Source organism: Pteropus medius, unplaced genomic scaffold (assembly GCF_902729225.1).
Source record: "Pteropus medius unplaced genomic scaffold, Ma_sr-lr_union100, whole genome shotgun sequence".
NCBI lineage: Eukaryota > Metazoa > Chordata > Mammalia > Chiroptera > Pteropodidae > Pteropus > Pteropus medius.
The window spans coordinates 333,322-359,060 of NW_024340696.1; the positions used below are offsets into that span (position 1 = coordinate 333,322).

At 48.3% G+C, this 25,739-nt stretch overlaps 1 protein-coding gene across 13 annotated transcripts in view; it reads right to left on the minus strand.

Annotated features, from left to right (window-relative positions):
* Positions 1-25,133, minus strand: part of PTPN5 (protein tyrosine phosphatase non-receptor type 5) — a 55,614-nt gene extending 30,481 nt beyond the window's left edge. For 5 of the 13 annotated variants that reach the window (XM_039865509.1, XM_039865501.1, XM_039865483.1 and 2 more), the window contains exons 1-2: positions 23,899-23,942; positions 4,097-4,171 (exon numbers count right to left, since the gene is read on the minus strand). Coding sequence is in view for 4 of the 13 variants with exons in the window: in XM_039865469.1 (XP_039721403.1) it covers positions 4,097-4,171; positions 23,899-24,370 (547 nt within the window). In the remaining 9 variants the exon portion in view is untranslated. Of the gene's footprint in view, positions 1-4,096; positions 4,172-4,310; positions 4,381-23,898; positions 24,386-25,063 lie in introns of those variants that run through there. The other 8 variants (XM_039865544.1, XM_039865469.1, XM_039865477.1 and 5 more) reach the window with 8 other exon arrangements.
* Positions 25,134-25,739: the final 606 nt, after the last annotated feature.

Consider the following 25,739-nt stretch of genomic DNA (forward strand, 5'->3'; position numbering starts at 1 on the left):
CCTGAACTCGTGCTGGTTGAGGAAGGGGCGGAGGCCCCAGCATCAGCAGGGTTGCCTGGTTTCTTGCGAATGTGAACACCTACGCACGGAAGAGGGGGAGTGTGAGTTGGAATGTATAAATGTGTTTGGGTGACTGTGAGCAAGTTAAGTGAGCAAGCGAGGGGAAGTGAAAGAGAAGAAAAGAAGGGTGACCATGGGTGCGCACGAGGGGAGAAGAAAAATAAACGTGTGCGTGTCCCAGTGCCTGCCACAGTACTGGGAACCACGTCTAACTGAGGGCCTGGGAACAGGGCAGAGAACGGAGGGAAGGAGTGTGCCTGCCTGTCTGTAGGCGAGCGTGAGAAGGGGTGTGGTTGCGGGAAAGAGACCTACAGAGAATGAGATTGCAAGCAAGTCTGTCCACCTCTAAAAACATGTATAATGGAAGGGGGTGGATGATGGAGCAATGGAGCTAAGATAGCCGGACTGAGCAAGAGGAAGAAGACTCGCAGGCGTGTGAGCTGGAGGGTAGGTGCGTGCCTCCACAGTCTCTGTGAGACAGACACAGGGTGCGTGCCTGGGTGACTGTGCGTGGGTTTGTGCACACTGAGTATGTGAACATGAAGCTGTATCAAGTGAGAACACACATGAATGTGTGAGCACATGTATGGAGGGCCCCAAGGGAATAAGCAAGTATGCCCGCCTCAGGACAGCTGTGGATTGCCTGGAATGCTGATGATGTTTTCACCCGGAAATCACAATGTGGGAGGACTGTATGACCTGCTCCGCATTGGCTCAGGTCCAGGTGACTGTGTCTGGGAGCTTTGGCCATTGTTGCCCCAGCCTGGTGGTGCGTGTAGGAATGAGTGAGTCACCCAGGCATGGCTGGCCCTCACTCTGCCTCGCCGCTCATCTTGCCCAGCAGGGAAGACAGCTGGGAGGGGGAGAGATTACTTGAGGGCTGTATTTTTACACCATCATTATGCAATTGCTTGCAGTTCCCATGGGTTCATTCTAAAGGCCCAGCACCCCAATTCTCTTGGCTTTTGTACATCTATCTCTTCTTATGTCCAATCTGCAGTTCAGGTGAATGGTTTAGCTGCCAAACATTTGTGGAAATCTTCTCTTTACCAGGTTCCAGAATCACAATGCCAAACCACCCTCCAGTCTTTTCCCTGCTTCTTGGCCTTAATTTTCTCCACAGCACTTATATATTTTACTTATTTTATTTGTCTATCTTTCTCTTAATAGCAAATGCCTGTGCAGCACTTGCTATGTACCAGACACTGCTCTAAGCTCTCTATTAATTCATTTAATCCTCTAACAACTCTACATGGCAGTGAATATTATTCCTGGAATTTTATAAGTGGGAGGCACATTTCATAGGCGAGAAGTTAATAGCTTGCCCATGATCATCCCAATGGTAAGTGGTAGAGCCAAACATGGTCCAGAGTCCCTGGTCTTAACCAGTATACGGCACTGTTTTGTGTGGGTGAAAATTTTCTGTTCGGTGCATTGTTGAATCTCCAGTGGTTTTAAGAGTATCGTACATGTAAGTGCTCAATGAATAGCCAGTGAATAGATTAAGAAATGAATGGATGAATGCTGGACATGGAGAATGAAATAAAGAGGTATCTGTCTTCAAGGAGCTCATGGTCCCATAGAGGAAACAAAAAGTTATTTCAATACTACATTAAGATGGCACTGTGTGAGTCTAGAGGGGCATACAACTTGCCTGGTCTCTGCAAGACTATCAGGTGTGTGAGCTGCCACCTCCTTCAAACTCCTCCCTGGGGACAGACATCTTAGCTCTTCCCGTCTCAGTCTGCAGGGTACAAGAAGATGATGGTGGCTCCATGGTGACATGGAGGCAGAATGGGCTGGTGGCCAGGAGCATGAGCTCTGGAGAAAGACTGCCTGCTGTGAATTCTCACTCTGCAAAACATCAGCTAAGTGACCTAGACAAACACTCTTGGTCCTCTCTCATCTATAAGATGGAGAAAGCAAATGCTGTTGTCTTCTTAGGTTAGCGAAGAGGATTACCCGAGATATATGTGTGAAAGCATTTGGAATAGTACGTTACACAAGAAAGGCAATGTGCCAGCACCAATGGAGATGACTTATGTACATTGGTTGCTGGCTTTCAGGGAGGAATGGGAGAGAGGGGTAAAATTAAACATGCTTATTACTATAGTCTCTCTGCTGTGTCTTCATCCCATTTTCCAGAAGCAATTCAAAGCAGAACAGGGATTATGTCTGCTTTAGTCACCACTATTATCCCTAGTACCTGGTAAAGTACCTGATACACAGTAGGTTTTCAAAAAATATTTGTTGAATATGTACACTGCTTTAATCTTTGCGAGGATATTTATATTGTTGTTTCCATTTACAATTGAGATACTAGAGGCCCAGCAAAGTTAAGTGACTAGAAACAGAACAGCCAGACTCAAAGGCCAAACCCCACGATCTTTCGTCCACGCCACGCTCATCTCTGGACTCTCATACATCATGTCCTATTTTCCGTGGATTTTTTTCTAGCTGGCGGGGCCATCCCTGGTTGTAGAATCATCTCTGAATTCTATGAGTCATATCTGAATCACAGAACTGTTTAATAGTTGAAAGGGACTCTTGATGTCATCTTGACCTCCCACCCATTGTGGAAATTTCCTCTCCAATGTCTATCCAGAAAATATATGAACGCCTCTCGTGATGGAACACTCATTGTCTTCTTCTTGAATTACCAAGTCCTATGATTGGACCACTTTGACAGTCAGAAAGTTCTGCATGCCATGCCAACAGGCTTCTCTTTAATGTCTATGTATTGAGTTGCCATATTCCTAAGATTTGCACAGAATAAATCCACTGCCCCTGTCAAGACAGCCTTTCAGATAGTCGCAGACAGCTCTCACATCCCTTTGGAGAATTCTTTTCTCTAAGCTAGTTGTTTCAGGTCCCCACAGCGACTCCTGTGCAGTGGCATCCATCCTACACCTTCTCATCAGGCTGTCCAAAGTGTTTTGAGCAATGGCACCCCCTACTGGATAAGGTGTGAATTGCACCAACGGGTCGACGCTCCGCTGGCCGCCTGAGGAGCTTCAGCAGTCGCGGGGGCACTGGCTCATGGTGTGAATAAAATAACCACTTATTTTAAAGATACATCGCTTTAGAAGCATACCTAGTCGTTTTATATGTCTATCTTAAAGAGTGTCATTGAAGACTCCATTCTAAGGTTCCTTGCCAACCATGAGGCTTCTGACAAGGTACAGGTCCGGGACTTCAACATCATAGAGGCAAAAAAAGAAATTTTTTTTTTTTTAAACGAAAAGGTTTAGAAGGAGATAGGAAAATGTATGCTGTATTATAGGATTATAGTGATTTTCCTTTTCTTTTTTCCTGCTTGTCTTTATTTTCTAATATTTCTACAATGAATATGTTATAAAAAGAAAAAAACCCAAAAATGTTCTAAAAAGAAAAAAAAACACACACTAAAAAATCCCCTCCCCTTCCTTCCCTTTATCATGACTTGAGTATTTGGTCTACAGTGGGACATACTGCCACCCATGGGCAGGAGTGCCTTGGTAATGTCCCTGTGGTGACTGCAATGGCCTGTGGTTCAGCTAGCCAGGCTCCCCGCAAGTGTGGTCAACCAGACTCAAGCAGTACAATTTGACATCCACAACCAGGCTTCTCAACAGGGCTGTCAGGTAGTTTCTTCACATCATCCTACCCTGGGTTCATGCCACAGACAGGTCGGTTGTCTGTGTTTCCTAATCTGGCCTCTTGAAGTCTGCCTGACACACTACTGGTCAGCTGTCATGTCCTGATCAGCCCTGGACTCCCCAACTCTTCATCCTTCTCTCCACCCTCCCAGCACACCATCAGCCTCCCGCTCTTCCCTCCATGGGAGCCCAGAGCAGCTCCAAATGTTAACAGGCCAGAAAGACATGAGGGATTAGAAAAACAAATCCTCATTTAAATGAAGACCTATGGACTAGCTGAGTCACTCTTTTCCAGCAATTTCACAGCTAACCAGGCTTTACTCCAGCCCCAGTGACATCTGGGGCTCTCTCCCTCCACTTGGAACTCTGGGGGGCACCTGGGTGCTGGGAAGACTCACCCGGCAGCCTCTCACTGCAGCACATGTCCAGAGCCCCTCCCTCGGAGTCATCAGCAGTGTGGTTCTCTCTCCCTCCTGCAGCAGGATGAAAAACATGAGATGCTGAGCTGGGATCAAGACAAAGCCCTGAGCGAAGATAAAAAGCCTTCTTTTCTTGCATTATGTCCCTCTGAGTAACCCCACCCCATTAGGGGAACCTGAGGAAAAGACCAACCTACAGAGGGGTCAGGATGCAGAAGCAGGAGCAGAATTCTGCAGGTATCTTCCATATGGAATCAGCAGCAGCAGAAGCAGCATCACTATGACCATTACCATGACCATGATCTCTACTGTGGAAGGAGGGCTTACTATGTGCAAAGCACTTTACAAATTTTATTACACTGAATCTTTATCATGACCCAATGAATGAGAGATTATTAAACAGGCTCAGAGAAGCAACTTGCCCAAGGTCACAGGGCTCATTAAGGTAGAGCTGGGCATGAAATTATAGTCCAGGACTCCAGGATCGCACTCTTAGTGCTGTGCTGTTCTTCCTCCTAGTTCCTGTGGGTTTAATAGTTGAAAGCATGGGTGAGCAGGAAGAGGGGTCTGGGTAACATATAGTCTGTGTCCAGCTCCCCAAGGCCTGCAACTGCCCAGTACCTCAGGCAGTAGACAGTGGCATGCAAAACTCTTCTCCAGAACTAGCCAGAAGTAGCTATATGTATTTTTTGCATATTCTAAATGCTCTACTTCTTTCTGAAATCAGAAAACCCTTTTTTGAGACCATCAGGGAGCCTTCCAGGACTGTACTGGGGTCTAGATTACCCAGCAAGCTGGAAGAAGGTTGCTGCAGGTCAGTCGGACCCCTTGAAGTGTCCGAAGATGGACATCCCGAGGGCAACTGCACAGCTCTCAGGGGCTCCCAGGCCCTGGAATGGTGTGAAATGCAGGCGTGGGGTCCGATGGCCCCACCTGCCATTTACGCCTCTGACCCCTGGCAGTAGGTGACTGAACCAGGGCTGGACACACCAACCAGGCTAGGTCAATCAGATCCTCTTGCTTGCACTTTTCAAATGCGCTCTGGAGGGCCTGGAGCCTGTGGTTGCTGGGTTTAGAGGTTGTGCAGTTTACAACCTGTACAACTGGATGGGGTAGGCTTGAGCTAGAATTGAGACTTTCAAAACTCAACATTTATCATACAACCTTCCTTGAAAAACTACTTTAATAGTATCCTACTGCACTTAGAACAAAGATAAAATTCCTTTAATAAATTTACTAGATCTTGCATGATCTGACCTTTCTTCATCCCTCTGACCTTATTTCATGCCCCTTTCCTCTTGACCTTGGCACTCTCACCACACTGGAGAGGCTCTTTTTTTTTTTCCACAGTGAATTTATACGCGCTTTTCTCTCTGCCCGGAGAGCTCCCCCAGTTCCAGCTCTCGGTACTTTTTACTCATAGCACTTGACAGAGTTTGAAATTTCATTTTAATTTATGCTTTTACTTAATTAACACCTATCTTAACCATTAGACTATAAGCTACATGTAGGCAGGGACCATCATTTCTTTTTTATTTAAATCTTCAAAGCCTCACACAGTGCTTGCTCATAATAGGTGTTCAATAAATAAATCCTTGGGTGTGGGGGAGGTAGACAGGGTAAAGAGGGTCAAATATATGGTGACAAAAGAAATTTAACTATGGGAGGTGAACACACAGTGTAAATATACATATGCCTTACTGTTAAAGTGTACGGCTGAAACACTGGATTTCGTTAACCAATGTCACCATAAACATTAATTAATTAATTAATTTAAAAAAACCCTATCGGGCTGCAATTAAAAAAAAAAAATCCTTGTCGAGAAAATAAATGTTGCCCTGACCTTCTTGAAAACACATCAGGAACCTCGAATGTGGCTATTATTTGATCTGCCTCGTGGGCAGGTTTTTGTTAAGCCACTTGCAACCCTCCTCCAGAGCTGTTGTCCACAGCAGTCACAGAATCGTACATTTTTTCCCTCATTTTGTAGAGGAGGAAACTGAGGCACAGAATGAGGATCTGACTTGCCCCAGGTCGTACACTGTGGCCACAGGAATTAGGGTTGAGAACATCTACCCGCAACCTCCTGACCCTGAGCTTTTTCTGTCTTCATCCTAAAGAGCACCCCAGCTGAAGGGCAGTCCGTGAGGGCGGCCCCTGGCTGGGTGCAGAAAGGTAACCAAAGCATCCAGATACCTCTGGAAGGGGCCCCAGGGGTGACTCACAGCTGCTTTCACACCTTAAGCCTCCCTGGTTCAGAATAGCTTGGTGCTGCATGTGTGCAGAGGACTATAAATAAGCTTCCTAGAAAATGACTAATTTCATAATCAGAAAAGCAGAAAGAGTAGCACCTCACATTTGTAGAGGAAAATGGAGCAAGAGCCTGCTGCTTGGTCCTGTAGTCAGACTCCAGGCAACCTCGGCTCAAACCCACATGTGTAGGCTGTTCGGGCAAGGGTTTTAATCAGATTTCCAAAGAGAAGAGGTGGTCCACTCAGGCTAGACAGAGAAATCATCTCTGGGCATTGCCCTCTTTCCTCCCTACCCAAAGCAGAAAGAGTTGCTTGCAGTGGATGGCTGCAGGCTCCTTTTCTCTCCTTCTCCACTTCTCTCAGCCAGGCAACAGGAGCAGAAAACTGGCCTGTGATAACAGGCAGCGACTTGCTGTGGTGGCTCCCCACTGCTGCTCTTAGAACCAGAGAGCGCCAGAGACGAGGGAACATCACCCAGCCTGTCCCTCCCTCACTGATGGAGAACATGTCTGGGAAGGGAGAGAACCTCCCCAAACCCATTGCTTCATTCAACAAGCATTTGCTGAACACCTCCTATGAAGAAGGCACCAGAGCTGCCCCAGGAATACAATGACGAACAAGCCAGGCCCCTCCCTTCACGACTCTGCGTCCTCCTGGGAAGACATATGTGCAAACAGGATAGCACTCACACCTGCTTTAATTGACATATGCAGGCGACACCTTGGAAGGGCTCAGTTAAGCTTGTGGTGAGGGGGCAGGGGAGGAGGAAGTCTTCTCCAAGGGGGAAGGCAGGAGCTGGTTCCTAGAGGATGTTTCTAGGTGGATGAGGAGTCACAAGGGAAATACCTTCCTGCAGAGTGAAAATAGCAAGAGCAAGGCATGGAGGCCCGAGACGTGGAGAACATTTGGCACCAACAGGAAGCAGGCTGGTCAGCGAGATGGGGACATGATGAAGACTAGGACTCAACAGAGGAACATGAGCAAGAAGCAGGCCTGGCTGCTGGGAATCCTGTTTTCTGGGTGGGGAGAGCAGCCCTCCTCAGCTTGACCATGGGGCTACCCCACACTGAGAGGTGCTGTAGGCTCCCCTAAAGCATGGCCTGGGCTGGGGAGGTCTGTAACAGGAAGAAGGGCCAGCAGATATGTTTGAGGAATATGGACATCAGACCCAGCTCACAGTGTCTCATCTGGTCCTAAACAACTTTTTTTTTTTTTTACAGTGGTAAAATTCCCGTAACATAAAATTCATCATTTTAACCATTTTAATGTGCACAATCCAGTGGCATTTAATGGTGCAACCACCACCATTATCTAGATCCAGGACATTTCATTACCCCAAAAGGAAACCCCATCCCCACTAAGGAGGCAATCCCCATTCTCCCTTCTCCCAGCTTCTGGCAACTGCAGATCTGCTTCATGTCTCTCTCTATATATCGCCTATTCTGGATATTTCATAATTGGAATCATACAATATATGACCTTTTGTGTATGGCTCCCACTCAGCCTAACATTTTCAAGGGTCACCCAGCTGTAGCAGTACTTCATTTCTTTTGTGGCTGAATAATATTTGACTGTAAGGATATACTATATTTTATTTGTTCACTGCTGCTACTCTACCCATGCTGGGTGCTAGAGACCTGGCCTGGACCAGCCTGCCCTATCTTTCCAGAGCTTGTGGCCAGTGGGGGAGACAGAACAGGTCACCGCTGTGGGCTGGATGATGTGTTCTGTCTGGGATGGGCTGGGAGCACCTCACCTCTGCCTGGGGGTGGGATGGTGGATGAGTGGGTGCTGATAGAAGGCATCTTGGAATGGATGCCAGGACTTTTTCAGAGAAAGAGCTAACAGGTTTGAGGAGGGAGGCGAAAGAGCCTGAGCCTTCTCCCCAGGTGAGTGAGGGGGAAAGAGAAGCTGGGATGCTGAAGTCAAGATGCCTGGGTGGGAGGCGGTGCCCCCAGGAACCTCCTGAGCCCATTCCAGGCCAACGTGCCTTCCACCTTGGGCTTCGCACTCCTGGGGCTGCTGGGCCCTCTGGACACCCCTCACTGTCAATACGGAGCTCCTACCACCCCACCGGACTCCTCCATTTCCTGAATCAGGCCTGTCCACTCCCACCGCCAGGCTTTTGTTCATGCCGTTCCCTCAGCCTGGAATTTCCTTTCCCCTCCTGCCCAACCTTATTCATTCTCAAGGTTACCCCTTTCATGGAGCACCCCCCAACCTCTCAGAAGAATCAAGCTCTCCTATCTCCGGGCTCCCGCACACCCCAGTGCACACTTCTCTTACTCTGTTCTGCTGCTATAGTTAGCTGTTTATGCACCTGCCTCCTCCACTGGGCTCCCAGTGACTTGGAGCAACCCCACCCCCTCAGTCACCTCCGCATACCAGGTGTTCAGCACAGGGCCTGAGTCTGTCGATGTACATGTTAAAGGTCAAACGGAGGGCACGGCAGTGTTTTGGCGTTGGTGGCTCTGGAAGTGCAGACTCTAGCTAGGAGCTTCTCAAACTGCAAATGTCCAGACCATGGCCAGGGAAAGCCCATATGCCATCCAGATTTTCAGTGGTGTGTTCAGTGTGTAGGGCTCAAGGACATGCTGGTTGCAAGGAGAACAAATGACGAAGCTGACCACTTCACGCATATGAGTCATGGGTCCCAGGCATGCACATGGAGAGGGCCTGCTCTCCTCAGTGAGATGAGCTGCAGGGACCCACACACATGCTCACTCACCTCACTCCCTCAGAATTCATTTCCAAGGTGTTTGGCTGAGGAAAGAAAGCTTTTTCAGCAAAAAGTGCATTGAAGTGAATGGAGGAGAGAGGCCAGCCTTAGAACATCCAGGTGGGGAAACCGAGGCAAAAGAGGTTAAGCGACTTGCCTCAGGTCACACAGTGTGTGAACAATTGTTTTCAGGTAGTTAACAAAATCTCCATTTCTTTTTGTGAGTCACCTCTCTCTTTCTCTGGCACCCTGCCTGTCCCTTTTCACAGGAGGGGCCCAAGACCAGAGGTCGGTTACCAGTCATTCTGTGTCATAACACCAAGCCTTCTGATAAGTAGCTTTTCTGCCTAAGTTACTAAGTCAGTTTCTGTTGCTGGCAACCAAAGGACTCACACTGATATGTGCAGCAAACTCGTGGAACAGATAGGCTCTGAGCCCAGGACTCCCAATGCTTAGTTCACTGCTATTTCTATCCTGCCAAGCTGCCTACCCTCCCTGCCCAGCTGTCCACTGTCCAGCCATCTGTCCCCACGTCTCAGCAGACTGCAAACTTGGAGTGTTCTGGATCCTAAACACAGGGTCTGAGTGTTCTCTGCTTGGGATGTGCCCAGATAAATGATGACTTCTCTTCTATCCTGCTCTGCTGGAGCGAGACGGGGGTGTGAGCATGGCAGAGACCCAAGGGAAGGGAATATGGAAGGGTGCTGGAGAGGCCCAGCCGGCAGAGGGGCTCAGACCTCTCAGAGTTTTCCATCTCTCATGTGAGCCTTATTCAGGGACTAGACCATTCGTTTGTTCAACTAGTGTTTAGTAAACACGCAGTATGTGCTGGTCAGAGTGTGAGGCCCTGAGATAACAAGGAACTATATGCAGGCTCTGAGGGCATCGTGAAGGAGTTGCAGGTAAGCAAAAGGAAAAGTGCAGGCTGCTGCGAGGGTGCCTACGAGGCCCCTCAGGAGACAGAGGAGTTAGGGAAGGTTCCTAGGAATAAATCTGTGATGACGTGTGAAGGAGGAGTAGGGGCCAGCAGCTGTGGAAGGGGAGGAAAGCAGGTGGGGTGTTCCAGGCAGACAGAGGGCAGGTGGAGGGGTCTGGAGTTGAGAGAAAGAGGGCACGTTCAGGGAATGGAAAGAAATTCAGGCTGACAAGCGGAGTATGCTGTGGGACGAGGACGCCGACTGAGATGCTCATTTGTGATGTTTTGCCTTCTTGTTTTCCTTCTCCCTCTCCTTTCCAGAGAGATAAGGCAGACCTCGATTTGTAAAACGGGCCCTAGGAGAAACCATACCATCATTACCTCTATTTTCTAGATAAGAAAAATGGAGATCCCAGGCCACACAGCTAGTAATGACAGATCTGCCCCTCACTGCTCATATTCATAAGCTCTCCTCACTTCTGGCTTTGAACCTTTCTCAAAACAATGCTCTGAGATTAGGAAGAGTGAACAGGAATGAAACAGCAGACTAGCAGCTGCAACGTATACAGGCACAGCTTGTTTTATTGCACTTTGCTTTACTGAGCTTCACAGATGTTGCGTTTTTAAAATTGATCGCAAGACCCTCCAGCAGCAATGAGATTACAACTCACGTTATCGCAATACTCACATTATTGCAGTGGTCTGGAAGCGAACCTACCACATCTTTGAGCTATGCATGTATGTTCTTTTAAACATTCCTCACTGTAAGTCTATGGGGCAGTACCATTTTACAGATGAAGAAAGTAAGGCTCAGGGAGTGAACTGACTGCTAGGCTCACACAGTGGGTGAGTTAGTGAAAGGGCCTGAGGGAGACCCAAGGTGCCTGTCCCCCTGCCCAGGGGCCTGAAGGAGCTCACTGCTGTAGCGTCATGCATGAGCTTTGTGTGTCTTCTCAGGAACAGAATGACTGGAAGTCCTGCCCTAGATTGTGAGTTCAGGTTTGTCCACCTGAAGAATAGCCCAGGGAGCCCTGCTTAGGAGATTGGCTTGGGTGAGGAGTGTGTGTGATGGTGGCGTCTGGGCTCCATTATTAGCGTGACGAATGCACTCACTGGCCAAGGACCCAGCAGCCCTCGGTTCTAGTCCTTGGCCATTGTGTGAGCATGGACCAGTCATTTCCTCTAATATGAGTCTCAGCAGCCCCAAATGGAAATCAAGAGTTTAACTTAATGACTTTTAAGGGTCTTTCCTTAAGGTCAAGCTTCAATTCTGGGGCTATCAAGGGTTAGAGGCAGATGGTGGCAGAGCACTAGGGGACCAGCAGAGGGCACTCCCACTAGGGAAACAAGGCCCTGGGCAGTGGAGTCTGGCAAAGGCTGCCCCACTTTCAAGAGCGCAGGGCAGAGCTGGCCCCAGCCACTCAGTGGTGGAGGCCGTGTTCAGCGGTAACAGTGAGTGCCTGAGTGCCTGCCTCGTATCGCCCTGACTGCGTGGTGGACAGCAGCCCCAAAGAAATTCAGTTGAAGAGCTGGATCTCAGAGTTCAAGGGTCATCTGGTTTAACCCTCTGTTCTCCAAGACTGAAAACACTCCATTCTGCTCCCTCTTTCCACACCCCTTCTAATCGCCAGGTATACAGTTTCATTTACAAAGAGAAAACAGGCAATCGCAAACATGAAGGCGTGATCACACCTCTGGTGGGGGTGTGCTGGTATTTCCATTCAGTTAGATGCTCACTCTTACCTGTCGTGTATTGGAATGCACTTTTCCCTTCTCTGCTTGGAAAACTCTTCAAGACTCTTCCAAGGCCCTGTTCACTGTCACCTCCTCAGTGGAACCATCCCTGCCTCCCTTAGGAAGACCTGGGTACTTCCTTTTCTAGTCTCGCCTGTTTGGTAATCATCTATTGATACCTGCATCCCTGTACCTCACACTGAGCTATCTTTACACAAACCTGTGGTTTATAATCACTGCAGCCTCTTTTTACCAAGTGCTTACTGTGTACTTGGGTACCATGCCAAACGCTGTGCATGACATCATTCATCTCTCACTATAATCCTATGAGCTAAACACAGTTATCAACCCCCTCCTACACATGTAGAGATTGGCATCTAGAGAGACTGAGTCACTAGCTCAAGGTCACACAGTTGGTAAGTAGCAGAACCAGGCTTCAAACTGAGTTTGCCTCAATCCTAGGTCCAGGCTTTGTTTAAACCATTAGGTTTATAGCCTCTTATATGGACTTTCCTGTTTTCTATGCTTACTACTCTACCTGGCACCAGGCAGATATTCCAGACATATTTCTTGAAAAACTAAATGAAAAGTGGGCTAGAGTTTGAGCATGTATAAATAGCTCATTAAAAACAAAGCCCAGGCTTTGGGATTGGGCTGCTTGAGCATGAATGAAGGCTCCCCTACTGGCTGCCTGATCGTGGGCAAAACACTTGACTTCTCCGTGCCTCAGTTTCCTCATCTGTGAAATGGGATGCAGTGTCTACACTTTAGAGGGCTCTACAGAGCTAAAATAAATTTTGATTCTCATTCTCACATAAAAATTTTATATGAGATGTGTAAAATGCTTAGAACAGGGCCCAGTAAACTCCTAAAAATGTTACCATCTTGTGTGTCAGGCGTAGCCTGTTTGTCAGTTAATACAGCCCTTCTTTGCTCACAGGTGACATCCGTGGAGACTCTAAAATGAATCTTATGGTATACTAGTAAATAGGTTCTCAGAAAAAAATTTAAAAGGAGTAAAAATTTAAAGATGTGGTACACATACACAATAAAATATTACTCGGCCATAAAAAAGAATGAAATCTTACCACTTATGACAACATAGATGGACCTAAAGGGCATTATGCTAAGTAAAATAAGTCGGACAGAGAAAGACAAATACCATATGATTTCAATTATTTGTGGAATCTAAAAATCAAAATAAACAAAACAGAAACAGACTCATAGATACAGAAAACAAACTGATAGTTGCCAGATGGGAGGGGTGTTGCGGGGCTGGGTGAAAAAAGTGAAGGGATAAAAAAGACGTGAAAATTTAAAAAGCCCTGATTTGTGGCATTCACTGATTTCCATGGTGCAAATGCTCCCGTCATGGCTGATTTCAAGCTATGGATGTGAGGGGTCGTGCTACCAACCTTGGAGGTCAGGAATTTCACTCCAACTCTCTACGCCTCAGTTTTCTCATCTGTAAAATGCACCTGTAGTGGTACCTAACTCATAATATTGTTGGGATGAGTAAACAGAAAGATCTGAGAAGAATGCCTTGCACCTATACAGTTCACTATATAAGTGTTAACAAATACTTATTGTTGTTAAGTGTTTCAACAACACTCAGTCTCACTGCCGCTTGTCTGGCTCTGCCACCGGCCGGGTCTCAGCACCTGGCCTTCTGTTTTATGCCCTGGCAGGCAGTCTCTGTCTTGGTCATCTGCCTTGTAGGACTGAGGCCTGTCCACTCTTGCAGCTCTCTCCCTTCCACCCGGAACCAGAATTCTGACCTAGCCTGTGCTGGTTACACACCCACCCTCATTACAAATGATTCTGTGAACTGGTCTCTACCTGCCTCCGGTTTCAGCCCCAGATGTCCCTGATGCCAAGCCCTGGCCTGGACTCCTAAGGTCGCCTGTGTCTTGCTCCAGATCATCCACGATGATCCCTTCTGACACCTGCTCTGCTCCTAACCCTTTACAAAACCACTTCTCATGGGGCTTGTAGAGCTCACAGAGGGGAAAGCTGGGGTTCAGAGCTAGGTCTGCTCCCACCTGCAGATAGGGAGGTCTCTAGCTCCTGCCGTATCCCACTATAAGGCCTAGTCCTATGTTAGGACCCCTCCCTCAGCCTCTGATTTAATGCTCAGGCCCAGCTAAGCTGTGGCAGCACAGGCTGGAAAGATTCTGGCACTTTAGGGTTTGGTGGAAAAGTCAGGCAAACTGATTCAGAAGCAGGGCCTGGAAGAGGCTGCGTGCGGAAGCATTAGCTGGATCTGAGGCTCTTTTGCCAGGAGAGAGAATAGAATGTGAGCCAGGAAGTCAACTGGAATGGGAAAGAAAAAAAGCCTTATGGGACGAGGAGTCAAGGTTGAAAGGATCTGACCTCCTGAATCCAGATGGAATAAATCTCAGCTGCATACCTATTACGTGTCATGAGCTTTTCAATCCTTATTGCATTTGACCCTTGTGACAATCCTGTGAAGACATCATTACTCCACTTTGTACAGGTGCTCAGAGGAGCTATGGACCAGCTTGAGAGCAGGTGAGTGGTCACTCTGGTCCTGCTCAAGTGCCTGGCGGAAAAGACAGGATGAAGCCTGGGCCTGGGCCAAGGACGGTTGGTTCTTCCACTGCCTTGGGTCAATGGACATCTGGAAACCTGGGGCCTTGAGTGGGCTGTCAACAGAGATCCTCAGCCAAAGGTATAACCTCTCAAAATACTCTGAGCGTTCTGAGGTCGCACACCTTAAAGCAATTCCGGTCCTCTGGAGAAAGAATGGATTCGGAGGCAGAGAGAACTAGCTGAAACACTGTGCTTTGCCACCTTCTCCCCTCAGAGGGGCCTCGGGCCAGTGTCTGAGCCTCAGTTCCTTCCCCTAGGACAGGGGAGCAACAAGAGCTGCCTGTCGCGGGGTTGTGGCAAAGACCGCAGACGAATGAAGTAGAGTACTGGGCAATCTGAGGCAGACAGCCCCCTCGTTATTACTGCTGACCTGGCTCAAAGCTCATTTCCCGGCTCCCTCTAAGTCAACCCAGCACGCTAGCAGCTCCCGCTCTTTGTACCCGGCAGTGCCATAAACTACAAAGGTCTGTTTCCTATTTCCTCAGGCTCTGTCAGGTGTTCCTGGAGCTGATGAGAACAATGCAGGAAACAGTAGCTTGAGGACAAGCCAGCCTCTGGACTCCTCTCCCCTCTGGAGAGTCCTGGGCTGTTTACAGGTTCTCAGAATCAGACCCAGAGTCCTTGGGAAGGGAGGGTCAAAGGACCAGAAGCCCGACTTTGTAGAATGCCCTAAATACTCCTCCATCACGAAAATGCCCCGCCTCCTAGCCATGCTCACTCTTGCTTCTCAGCCTTTGTCTCCTCTGTTCCTTCTTCCTGGATGGGCCTCCCTGCTTCTCCCCTCTGAGCTGTGGCCACCTGCCTTTCCAAGGCCTGCTTCAGCTCGTGCCTCCTCCAGGAAGCCTGCCTAGGGAGTCTAGCACATGTTGGTCTCTCTTCTGGCTGAATTCTGCCCCCGCCACCCACTAGAGTTTTGATTTGTGACTTGGAATCTGGCAATGGACCACACCCCACTCTGGGCTCTTCCCTAGCTCTCCTGTCCACAACCTTAGCTTCTGTGACTCCATTCACACAAAGACCAAGAAGGGGCAAGGGATGGGCTTCCTTCTGCCCAGTGTAGAGGAGAGAAGGAGGGCAGGGTAATGTGCATCCAGCTCTTTTCTGTACACTCAGATTTGGAAAGAAGATGGGAAGAAGTAACCAAGAGGGAGAAAAAGGAAAGAATGAGTCAAAAGGAATGAAAGAGGTGAGAAGGGCAGCTGTGTTCAGGATTCAGGGTCAGGATCACAAGAGTGCAGATCAGGCCCATGATCTGAGCTGCCCTGGATCATGCTTTAAGGCTCTCTATGGATTACCCCCCGATTATGTAACTCCCTGGCTTAAAAGACTCCTCTTTAAAACCCTTGGGACTCATCTCCTTCAGGCAGCCTTCCCGGATTGACTCTGATCTCTTTCCCATCCCCTTGGCTCCCTGAACTGCACTACTTGGCACTCATCGACGCCATTTTTCTTGATGACAGGTCCTCTGGGGAAGGGCTGGAGGTCTCTGCCTCACTGGCAGCAAGTTTCACTCTACATTTCTCATCTGTAGTGAGAGATTACACTCACTTTTTCGACCACCTTTCTTTTACCAGCTTCAGAGGGTGGTTTGGGATATTTTGCAGTTATTTTAAAACCAGTTTGTCTCTAAGATAATCCTGAGACAAGACCTGCTATAATATTACATCCATTGCTTTATTATCAGCCTCTATGCTGGGCCTATGGGGATACAGAGATGACCAAGACCCAGTTTTTGCTCTCAACCAGCTTCCAGTCTGGTAAGTGGAATCAGAAAAGTGCCAAGTGTCAACTGAGGCTGTCTTATGGGAATGCCTCGGAGGGCACGGAGGGAGAGTCTGGGACGGTGCACAGAGAAGTGATGTCTGAGCATTTCAAGGACAAGAAGGAGTTCGCCAGACAGTGGGGAGGGCATTCCAGGCAGAGAACTCTGCAGGTGCAAAGGCTGGGGAGAAGGAGGGCACCTCAGTTGGCTGGAGACTGGGCAGGAAAGGGGACTCATGTCACATGACAGAGGGCTTTGTGCATCAGGTTAAGACATACTAAGTCACAGGCCATTTTTCCCAATGGGAATAAGGCAGGTATCACTATTCCAGGTGGCATTCAGAAGTCTGTGTGTATCAGGGAGGATGGGGGTACATCGATGTGGATGGATCTCAAAAACGACGTTGTAACACAAAGGAATATATTCATGATACATGATTCCATTTACATGAAGACCAAGAACAGACAAAACTCATCTACAATCACAGAAACAGGAACAGTTACCTCTGAGGGCAGGTACTGACTGGAAAGGAGAGTGAACTTTCAGGGGCCAAGGAAATGTTCCACGTCTCATCCCTGATGGTTATCTGGGTTCATACGGTTGTCAAAATTCACTGAATGAATTAAGGTTTGTACATTTCCCTGTTCAAAAAATATATCTTGAAAATGTGTGTGAACATTTTTGGTTGTCACAATGACTGAAGGGTGTTACTGGCAAATATTTAGGGGATGGGGCCAGGGATGCTTTCACAACAAAGAACTGCCCCCGCCCCCAAACCTAAGGGAGTCCCTGTTGAGAAAACCTGTGCGGGCCACAGGAGCTACAACGGGTTTAAGGAGCAGAGAGAACTGGCTGATCTGGGTGTTGAGATGGGTTTTGACAGTGATGGGAGCTCACAAGGTCCAGGCATCTCAGGGTGGTGAAGTGACGCAGAAGATGAGCTTCCTGGACCTTGTATTTGGCACCTCCGGGGCCCTGGGAGATCCTTCTAAGGCATCCCAGAAGGGGTTGAAGATGTTTTCTAGATATTTCATACCCTGTGGCTCCTCAAAAAGTTAAACAGAGATTACCACATGACCCAGCAATTCCACGTCTGGGTATACACACAAAATAACTCAAAGTGGGAGCTGAGGCAGCTAACTGTACATCAATGTTTGTAGCTGCATTATTCACAGTAGTGAAAAGGTGGAAGTAACCCAAGCGTCCATCAATGGATAAGTGGATAGGCAAATGTGGTACATAATGTACATTCAACATTCAGCCTTAAAAAGGAAAGAAACTCGGATATATGCTATGACATGGATGAACCTTGAAAACATTTTGCTAAGCGAAAAAAGCCAGACACAGAAGGACAAATACTGCAGGATTCTACTTACAGGAGGTACCCAGAGACAGAAAGTAGAATGGAAGTAATCAGAGGCTGGGGGAGGGGAGAATGAGGAGCTACTGTTTACTGGGTACAGAGTTTCAGTTTTGCAAGATGAAGAGAGTCCTATAGGTAGATTGGTGGTGATGATTGCACAACAATGTGAATATTTTTAATGCACTGAACTGTATACTTTAAAATGGTTAAAATAGTAAATTTTATGTATTCACCATCATTTTAAAAAGCACCTCCAAATTAGCCAGCAAAATTCTGGAGGGACTCCATCTGAAATCTGACAGCGCTGGACACTCTTCCATCTCATCTTTGGTGCTCTGTGACTTTGGCTTCCTGGTCCATGACCTCTCCCTCCATCCTCTCCTTGGCTCCAGCTCTAGTGTCCCCTATTCTCTTTCTACCTCAGGACCTGGGGCCATGTCACTGGCATTTATGAAATCATCCTGCACTGGTCCATAAATTGACACCTTCCTTCCTTTGCACCCTTCTTTAACTCCCCTTGTTCCTGTCACACCCTTTTGAGGATGCTTAAACCAGATGCCTTGAGAATCTGAGACGGAAAAACTGTGTGCTTGAAGATGTTTACTAGTATGTCCACCAATCAAGAGATGGTTAAACGCAATATGGTAAAGTCACTGAGGCTAAGAAGAAGATCATGTATGAACACAGTAGTTATGATAAAATGTTAAGTGGAAAATGCAGGGTACAAAACTAGATGTGGACTGATTTCAACTGTTAAAAAATATAGAGCTATAGAAGAAACAGAATGGGACACATAAAATCATAATTAATCTTAATTTGTTCTATTGTTACCGTTGTGTTACTTGTACAATGTAATTTATTTCGTAAAAGCAGGGCAATGCTCACCACTTAAGCCCCAAAATCCCTCCAGGGTGGATTTCAGAAAGTTGGGGAATGGGGGAGCATTTCAATTCTTAAGAATGACATTAAAGCCTGGTATGTCTGTCTCATGGTTTCGACTAACCACCTCACCACTGAAAGAAAGGGCAATTTAGGGTCTTTATTTTCCCATCCCAGTAACCAGGAGGTTTGGCCATAAATAGTTTATCTCCTACATTACCCCGAAGTTAGGAATTCTCACCAAGATGCTGGCTCCCTTACAAATTTGTAAACTATAAATCCCCTGCGTCTAGATTGAGGGGACCCCTTCCCAACCCAACATGCTATACCTTCGGTATGGAAACCTGGGTCAAGGTTGCTTCAAGGGGGACTTGGCAGGACAGTGGCTTTTATCCCACATGCCACAGTTTGGTGGGAAAAGCTTTCTTCAGTTTGAACGTCTGGGAATTTTAGAGGTTTGCTAGACACTGGCGGCCAAGCGCTCACCCCACATCTCACCAGATGCAGAAAAGATGGAGATGATGTTGAAGAACAGGAGAAAATCTGATTTTCCACAAAGCCATGGTTTAAGGTAAGGAAGAAATTTTTAGTAATGGCATTATTAAAAAACTAAAAGGGTTTTTAATTTCTCTTTTTCTTGGGCTGACTCGAGTTTCCAGTTTCTAGAGATGACAAGACAGGCAGGGTCCCATGGAATTTGGACCAGGGTGCTTAGAGAGTCTATGATTCTAAGGCAGATCACACATCAACTTGCACCCTCACAAGGTCTAGCCTAATAGCTGGCTCCGTCTGCTGATGGCAGCGTCCCATCTCTTCTGTGACATCCCATCCACAAAATCATCTGAGTGTCACAGGGAGCCACAACCCCACTGTGTGACAGTGGTCACTGTTCTCCAGAAGGGCAATAATGTGGGCCTATAAATAAAACAGGCTTAGTGCTTCAGGGGCCCAGAAACCCAAGCCCTACCCCCAGAGATGGGGAAACTGAGTTTGAGAGAGGAGAAGGACCTCACCTCAGGTCACTTAATCATGACTAGGCTGAGGACCGAACACAAGAACTTACACACAGACAGCTGCATTGATTCTCACCAGTAAGAACACTGATTCATATATATTCTACAGTGAATTGGTCAAATTTTTGGCAAAGGGTACCATATATTTAGAAATGTTCACATATCCCCCTGTGTTCAACTTAATACAGACAAAAGCTTTCAACGATAAGCCATCTTCTGGAGTTTCTCCATTCCCACTTATAGATCCATTTAAACAATTAATCAGATGTCTGAAGAATTTATACTTCTATAAATAATTTCTCTCCCTTTACTGCCCTGTTTTTTTTGCGGGGGGGGGAATCTATCAATTTATTGGAGATGATGATAATTTCTTTTTCTGCAAATAAGGGCCTTTGTGGTAGAGGTGAGTTTTTAAAAAATCGCTACTAGGGAAATGGCTGAGGGCACAAGAGTTGCAAAAGGGAAAATTTAAAATGAAGCCAGAGCTTGTGTGTTTGCACTGGAAGACCAAAAATGTTATCATTTTGTTTTACAGTCATTTCAGGTATGTTTTACTATTTAGTCTTAGTTAACGGCACTGTTTATAATATCGAACCATACTGAATAAAATATGCAGATTTGACTCAATTTTCGTACTTAAATGACAACAGACATTTAAATCATCTGAGTTTTATCATTTTGATCATATACACCTTTCTGTGCCCTCACTACGCCATAATATCTTTATTTATTTAGTAGTTCGTATAAGTCCAAGATAGGAAGTTTCGTACATGAATGATCATTTCCAACATTCATTCATTTATTCGGCAACTGTTTAGTGAGCCATGGTTGTGTGTTAGGCTTGGTTTGCAAGGCACAAAGAATACAGGAATAGGACTCAGGTTCTCTTGGACTCATTAACACCATAGGATTTCTTATTCCTCGAGTAACTGCATGGTCTGGCCCTGCCTCTCTCCTATTTTTTCCCTTACCTCCCTTCCTCTTTGCCTATCTCTCAGATCCACACTTGCTGTTCCCGGAAAGCATCAAACTATTCTTACCCCAGTGCGTTTGCACTTGTGGTCTCCTCTTTCTAGAAAGCTTTTATTTCCCCAGGTCTCCTTATTTCATTTAGATCTTTTTTTCAAATATAATATCCTTAAAGACAATACTTTGCTTATGTTCTATTTTCTGTCTACCTTGGTAGAGCCTGAGCAGGAAGTTCATCTTTTTCAACAATGTGTCCCTAGAACCTAGGACAACTTGGCATGTAACAGATGTTTATATGTATTTGGATAATGAAAGAATGAATAGAGGAAACAGCTCTTGACAGTTTGGGGTGCTTGATGAGCTAACTTTGCAGGAGGAGTTTTTATGGTTCCCTGTCAGACCCATGGCCCCCACTCCTAAGCCTTCCCCTACTGGGCTATTTCTATGAATGGCATCTTTAGTTACTCAGGCTCGAAACCTTGCCATCGCTCATTCCGTCCTCCCTCTAGCATCCACAACCAATCAGCTGCCAGTTTTGGTGACACTGTAGCCTCTTGCGTCAACTCCTTTTTCTCTTCATTCTTACAACCACTCCTATTCCAGACCATCATTATCTCTCACCTACATCACTGTCATTGCTTCCTACCTGGGCTCCCTGCCAGCAGACTTTGCCCCTTTAATCTGCTCTCCAAGGGGTGGCCAGAGTGAGTTTCCTAATGGCCAGGTTTGATCGTGTTTATCCCCTACCCAAAACTAAAGGTCAATCCCTTAGCTCAGCACTCAATGCCCCAGCAACCGCCTCCACCCTCATACCCAGCCTTCCTTTTCAGTGCTCCTCTTCTATGCTTTTTGAACCAGTTGGAGTGAATCGCTTTCTAGTTTCTACACACACCCCACTGCCTGTTCTCTGCTCATGCTGTTTCCAATACTTGCAATATTTTCCCTCCTTTCTTCTACTGTACAAATCATTTAGATCCAGCTCAAATGCTAGTTTCTCCAAGAAGCCATTCCTAATCTTCCAGAAGAATAAAACTCCTCCTTCTTCTCAATTCTTTCCAAGAGGTTATTGATCTCTCTTTTAGGGCAGGTCTTGGGAAAGGGCAGGCACTATGATATAAAAGAAAGAGTTCAGAATCTGGAATCAGATGATCTGAGCAGAAGGCATTGCTCTCTGGTTCTGAGACTTTTATGGTATGCCCCCTAAGTCAGTCTTAACTTTCCCATCTATAAAATGGCAATAATAACACTACTGATATGGGTGTGTTATGAGGATTAAGTATAAGCGACGGAGCGTAGGAAAAGCTTTGATACTATTATACAAATTAATAAATGCAATCACGATTAGATGTGAAACTCCCAGGGAGTTTTCATGGACATCTTACACTGGCTGAGCCCTGAATCCAAGAACAGGTCAGTGGGGAAGGGATTTTGAGGGAGAGGGACTTTGAGGCCCTAAAATCTCATGTCCTTGGGCAATCTGAAAAAGGGAAGATGTGGAGGCTATTGCCATAAAGCTGGGACCCTAATGGTATTAATAGCTACCGATTCCTGAGCTTTTTCTATGCCCCAGGCACTGTACTAAGTACCCTACATAAATTATCTCATCTCATCTTATTACCTCACAGAGTAATAGAAGAGGAAAACCAGGCCCATAGCTATTATATAAAGCGCTCCCCATTCCCCCTCAATTACCCCCAACAGTTCAGACCTAAAAGATATTCTGAAATTCTTCATCACAATGATCTTATCTTTCAGATGGAGAAACTGAGACCCAAGAAGTTATGAGCATTTACCGACACTGTCCAGCCAGTGAGGAGGAGACTGGGCCTAGAACCCAGGTCGTCTCCCTTTCAAGGTGGGAGCCAATGCACCGCAAAAACCCAGGGGCTACTACATGAAGTCTATGTAAATGGAGTTTCTGGAGCACAAAGCCATTAAGTGGATTACAATATGAATGGTGGTCACCTGTCACCCTGGCTTGGTTCCATGCTAGGCTACTCACCCTACTCAAGAAGGAAGCTCTTGACACAAGAGCCTCAGGCCCTTAGGGACTGAACATTGCCCTCCTTGCCAACTATCTTATCCAAGGGAGTTTATCCATTCACCATGCAGCTTGCAGTCCTTCAACATACCTCTCGGGGCACCCGCTCTGTGTCAGCTCTGGGGACACCCAGTTGCCCTTGAGGGAGCCTTTGCCCTGAGCTGCCACCCGAGCCTGGTAAGGCTGTGTGACTCAAGCTTCCCCAGCAGCTTTGTCAGCAACACCAACAATCACACTCAACAAACATCAAGGAAGAAGAGGTGGCCTGACATGAAGGACTTGGGGACCTCCACAAAGAAGTGATGGAAGGGGCCTGGCTGGGTTTGAAGACCTGGGCCTTTACAGAGGAGGAAAGAGTGACTGGGAAGGCATGCAGTCAGGTCAAAGTGGGGAAAGGGGATGACTCCTCGAATGCCACATCACCTGGTCAGACTGAGGACACAGGTTCAGTGACTTCTGTGAGAACCAGAATGAACACCCTGGAATCTGATCTCCTGTCCAGGACTGATTCATTCTCCCAAACTAAATTCCAACCCTGGAGTGCTTGCATAATAGAGCTCTCTTCTGAGGCTGAATGAGGCAAATTAAAGGCTAACCCATTTTTTTTACAGTAAGGATGGAAGCAAATGAATGACAGAAGCTGCTCCAAGTTGGGGAGGGGCTGGAATTACAAAGACTTTCTTGGTACACTCAGATGAATTTTGGGGTTCTGGGGCTTCAATGGGAATAGGGTCGAATTGTGTAGGGGAGGAAATGATTATGAAAGCCTGAGACCCTAGATTCTAATGCAGGCTCTGCCACTAGCTCTCCGGTGACCTTGGCCAAGCCACCTCACTGGGCCTCAGTTTCCCCATCTGTAAAATAAGGGAGTTAAATAAGTTCCAAAGTTTCATCTGGTCCTGACCCGTTAAGCCACACGATTCTTGGTAAGGCAGCCCCTCAGGGCTCTGACCCAGGCAATTTCCAGGTTTTGCAGGAGCCTGGGCCTCATCTAGGAAAAAGGGGCATGCTGGGGGAGGGGAACGCATGGAGCTTTTATTTTGGAGATGGGTGGGAAGCGAGTGGTTTAAGCTACACGGTCCTGGGGAGGTAAAGCTAGGGGGAAGTCTTGGAGCCGCAGCATACAAGCCAACAGGCTAGCGGCGATCTCCAACCTCCCTCCAAAGATTCAGACCCTGGAGAGGCGATGCAGCCGAGAGCCGCGCACCAGCCTTGGCCGCACAGGCTCGGACCCGGGACTACTAACTGATCCCTCCCCGGAATCGCGTCCAAGCTCCATGGGGAGTGGCTGCTACTCCCTCGCGGCTCTCTAGCGCCCAGCCCCCTCCCCTGCGTGGGGGACCCCTCCCCCAGCCCAGGGGTGCCAGGAGCCCCATGGGGGCGTGGCGGGGGCGGGAGCCAGCTTCCTGGCCCTGGGGGGCTGGAGGAGGTCTCAATTGCGAGGCAGCCCTGGGAAGGACCCCGCGCCCTTCGCCTTCCGGCTCCCCACACAAAGGCACGGACGGAGACGCCACACTTACCGGCCAGAGCGGGCTCCGGGATCCGGGCGGGCAGGCTGGCGGGAGGATGTGAGCGCGCGAGTGTGCGTGTGTCCCTGTGAGTGCGCGAGAGAGTGTGTGTGTGTGTGTGTGTGTATGTGGTAATGTGTGTGTGTGTGTGTGTGTGAGTGGCTGTGAGTGTGACGGGGGCCGGGCTGAGCTCTGTGCGTCTGCGTGTGCGGGGGCGTCCGTCCGTCGGTCTGTCCGCCCGGCGGTCTGTCCCGCGCTCCGTGCGCGCTCCTTCGCCGGACCGCCCAACCAAATGCGCCTTAGCTGCTGAGTCGTGGGCGCAGCCGCCGGGTGGGTTCGACACCCCCCAACCCCGGCTCCGCCCCGCCTCCGGGAGGGCTTGCGCCGCTCCCCGGGAATTGCGCAAGGCCAGCAGGGCTGGCGGGCGGGGGGCTGGCAGCTCCTGCAGCGCTGAGGGCTCGAGTGGGTCCGGGTCGCAGACCATGAATCCCTGACCAAGATCTCGGGCGCCCCCTCCCCCAACTCCTCCTGGAGTCCCCGCAGGCACCGCCCCCGCGCAGAGGTTGCCTGGTCAGGGAGGGCGGGGGAAGCGCAGCACCGCATCCGTTTCATTCATGATTTTTTCCTCTCGGGAGCCCCAGGCCCGAGCGGCGCCAGTACGGCGACCGCCAGAGGGATTCCGGCGAGGCGGTGCGCGCCGAACCCTATGCAGGACGGACAGGCAGACAAATGGGGGTACGGAAAAGCGAGACAATAGGGTCAGAGTTGGAGGGGAGAGGTTGGATAGAGGGGGTGCTGTGGCGCTCCCCGAGTGATGCTCTCATGATACCCACACCTGCACAAGTGGAGTGGTTACATCCGGGGGCGCACGCAGTGCCAGGTGCCCATGACCTGCCCCTGGGGTGGAGGGAGACACCCTTCTTCCCATCCTTCCCTGTTCAGTCTCTGGGGACCACGACATCCCTCTGCCAGGCTTCGCCCTTTTGATGCGTCGCGGGGCGCGCACCTACCTGGGCATTCTCGTGGATGTCAGGGGCCCGGACGCACAAAGATGCCCACCATCCCACGTTCTCCAGGCTGGCACCCCGTTGTCTGGAGGTTCCTGACATTCCATCCCGATAGGGTTTTTTGAAGCGTTGGGCTGCACACAGGGCGGGATCCTAGCTCTTATTTTTACCTGAGGAAACCGAAGAGCACCACCACGCAGCTACCACCCTGGTTCCAGCCACCATCCTCTTTCGCCTGGTTTTCGCCAGTAGCTTCCTTACTGTTCTCCCTGCTTCCACCCTTGGCTCCTTGCAATTGATTCTCTACACAGCAGTCAGAGCGATCCTTTTAAAAAGTAAGTCAGATCACGTTGCTTCTTTACTAGAAATCCTGCAATGGCTCTCCATTTCATCCAAGTGAAAGCTCAAGTCTCACTAACAGCCTACAAGGCCTCTCATGAGCTGAGCCCCTTTTCAGTTGCTAACTTCATTTCTTACCACTTCAGTCACACTGTCCTTTTTAATGCATCACCGACGTGGCGATCACCCTGTGGCCTCAGGACTTTTGCACTGCTGTTTTCTCTGCCCGAAAACTGCCCCCAGATAGCCACTTGGCTTGTTTCTTAACCTCTTAAACGTGTCACCTCAAAGAGGCCTTCTGTGACCCCCCATTTTAAATTGCGGGCCCACTGCCCCGATTTTCTCCATGGTAGTCACAATCTTTATTTTGTGTTCCCTGCCCCTGAGGCTCACTGGCCCTTCGTTGCCAGCTCTCATCTCAGTCCTCTGGCATCCAAGTCCTCCAGCCTCACCAGACTACTCTATTCTCTAAACAAACCCCATATTTTTCCATTTCTAGCCTCTGTT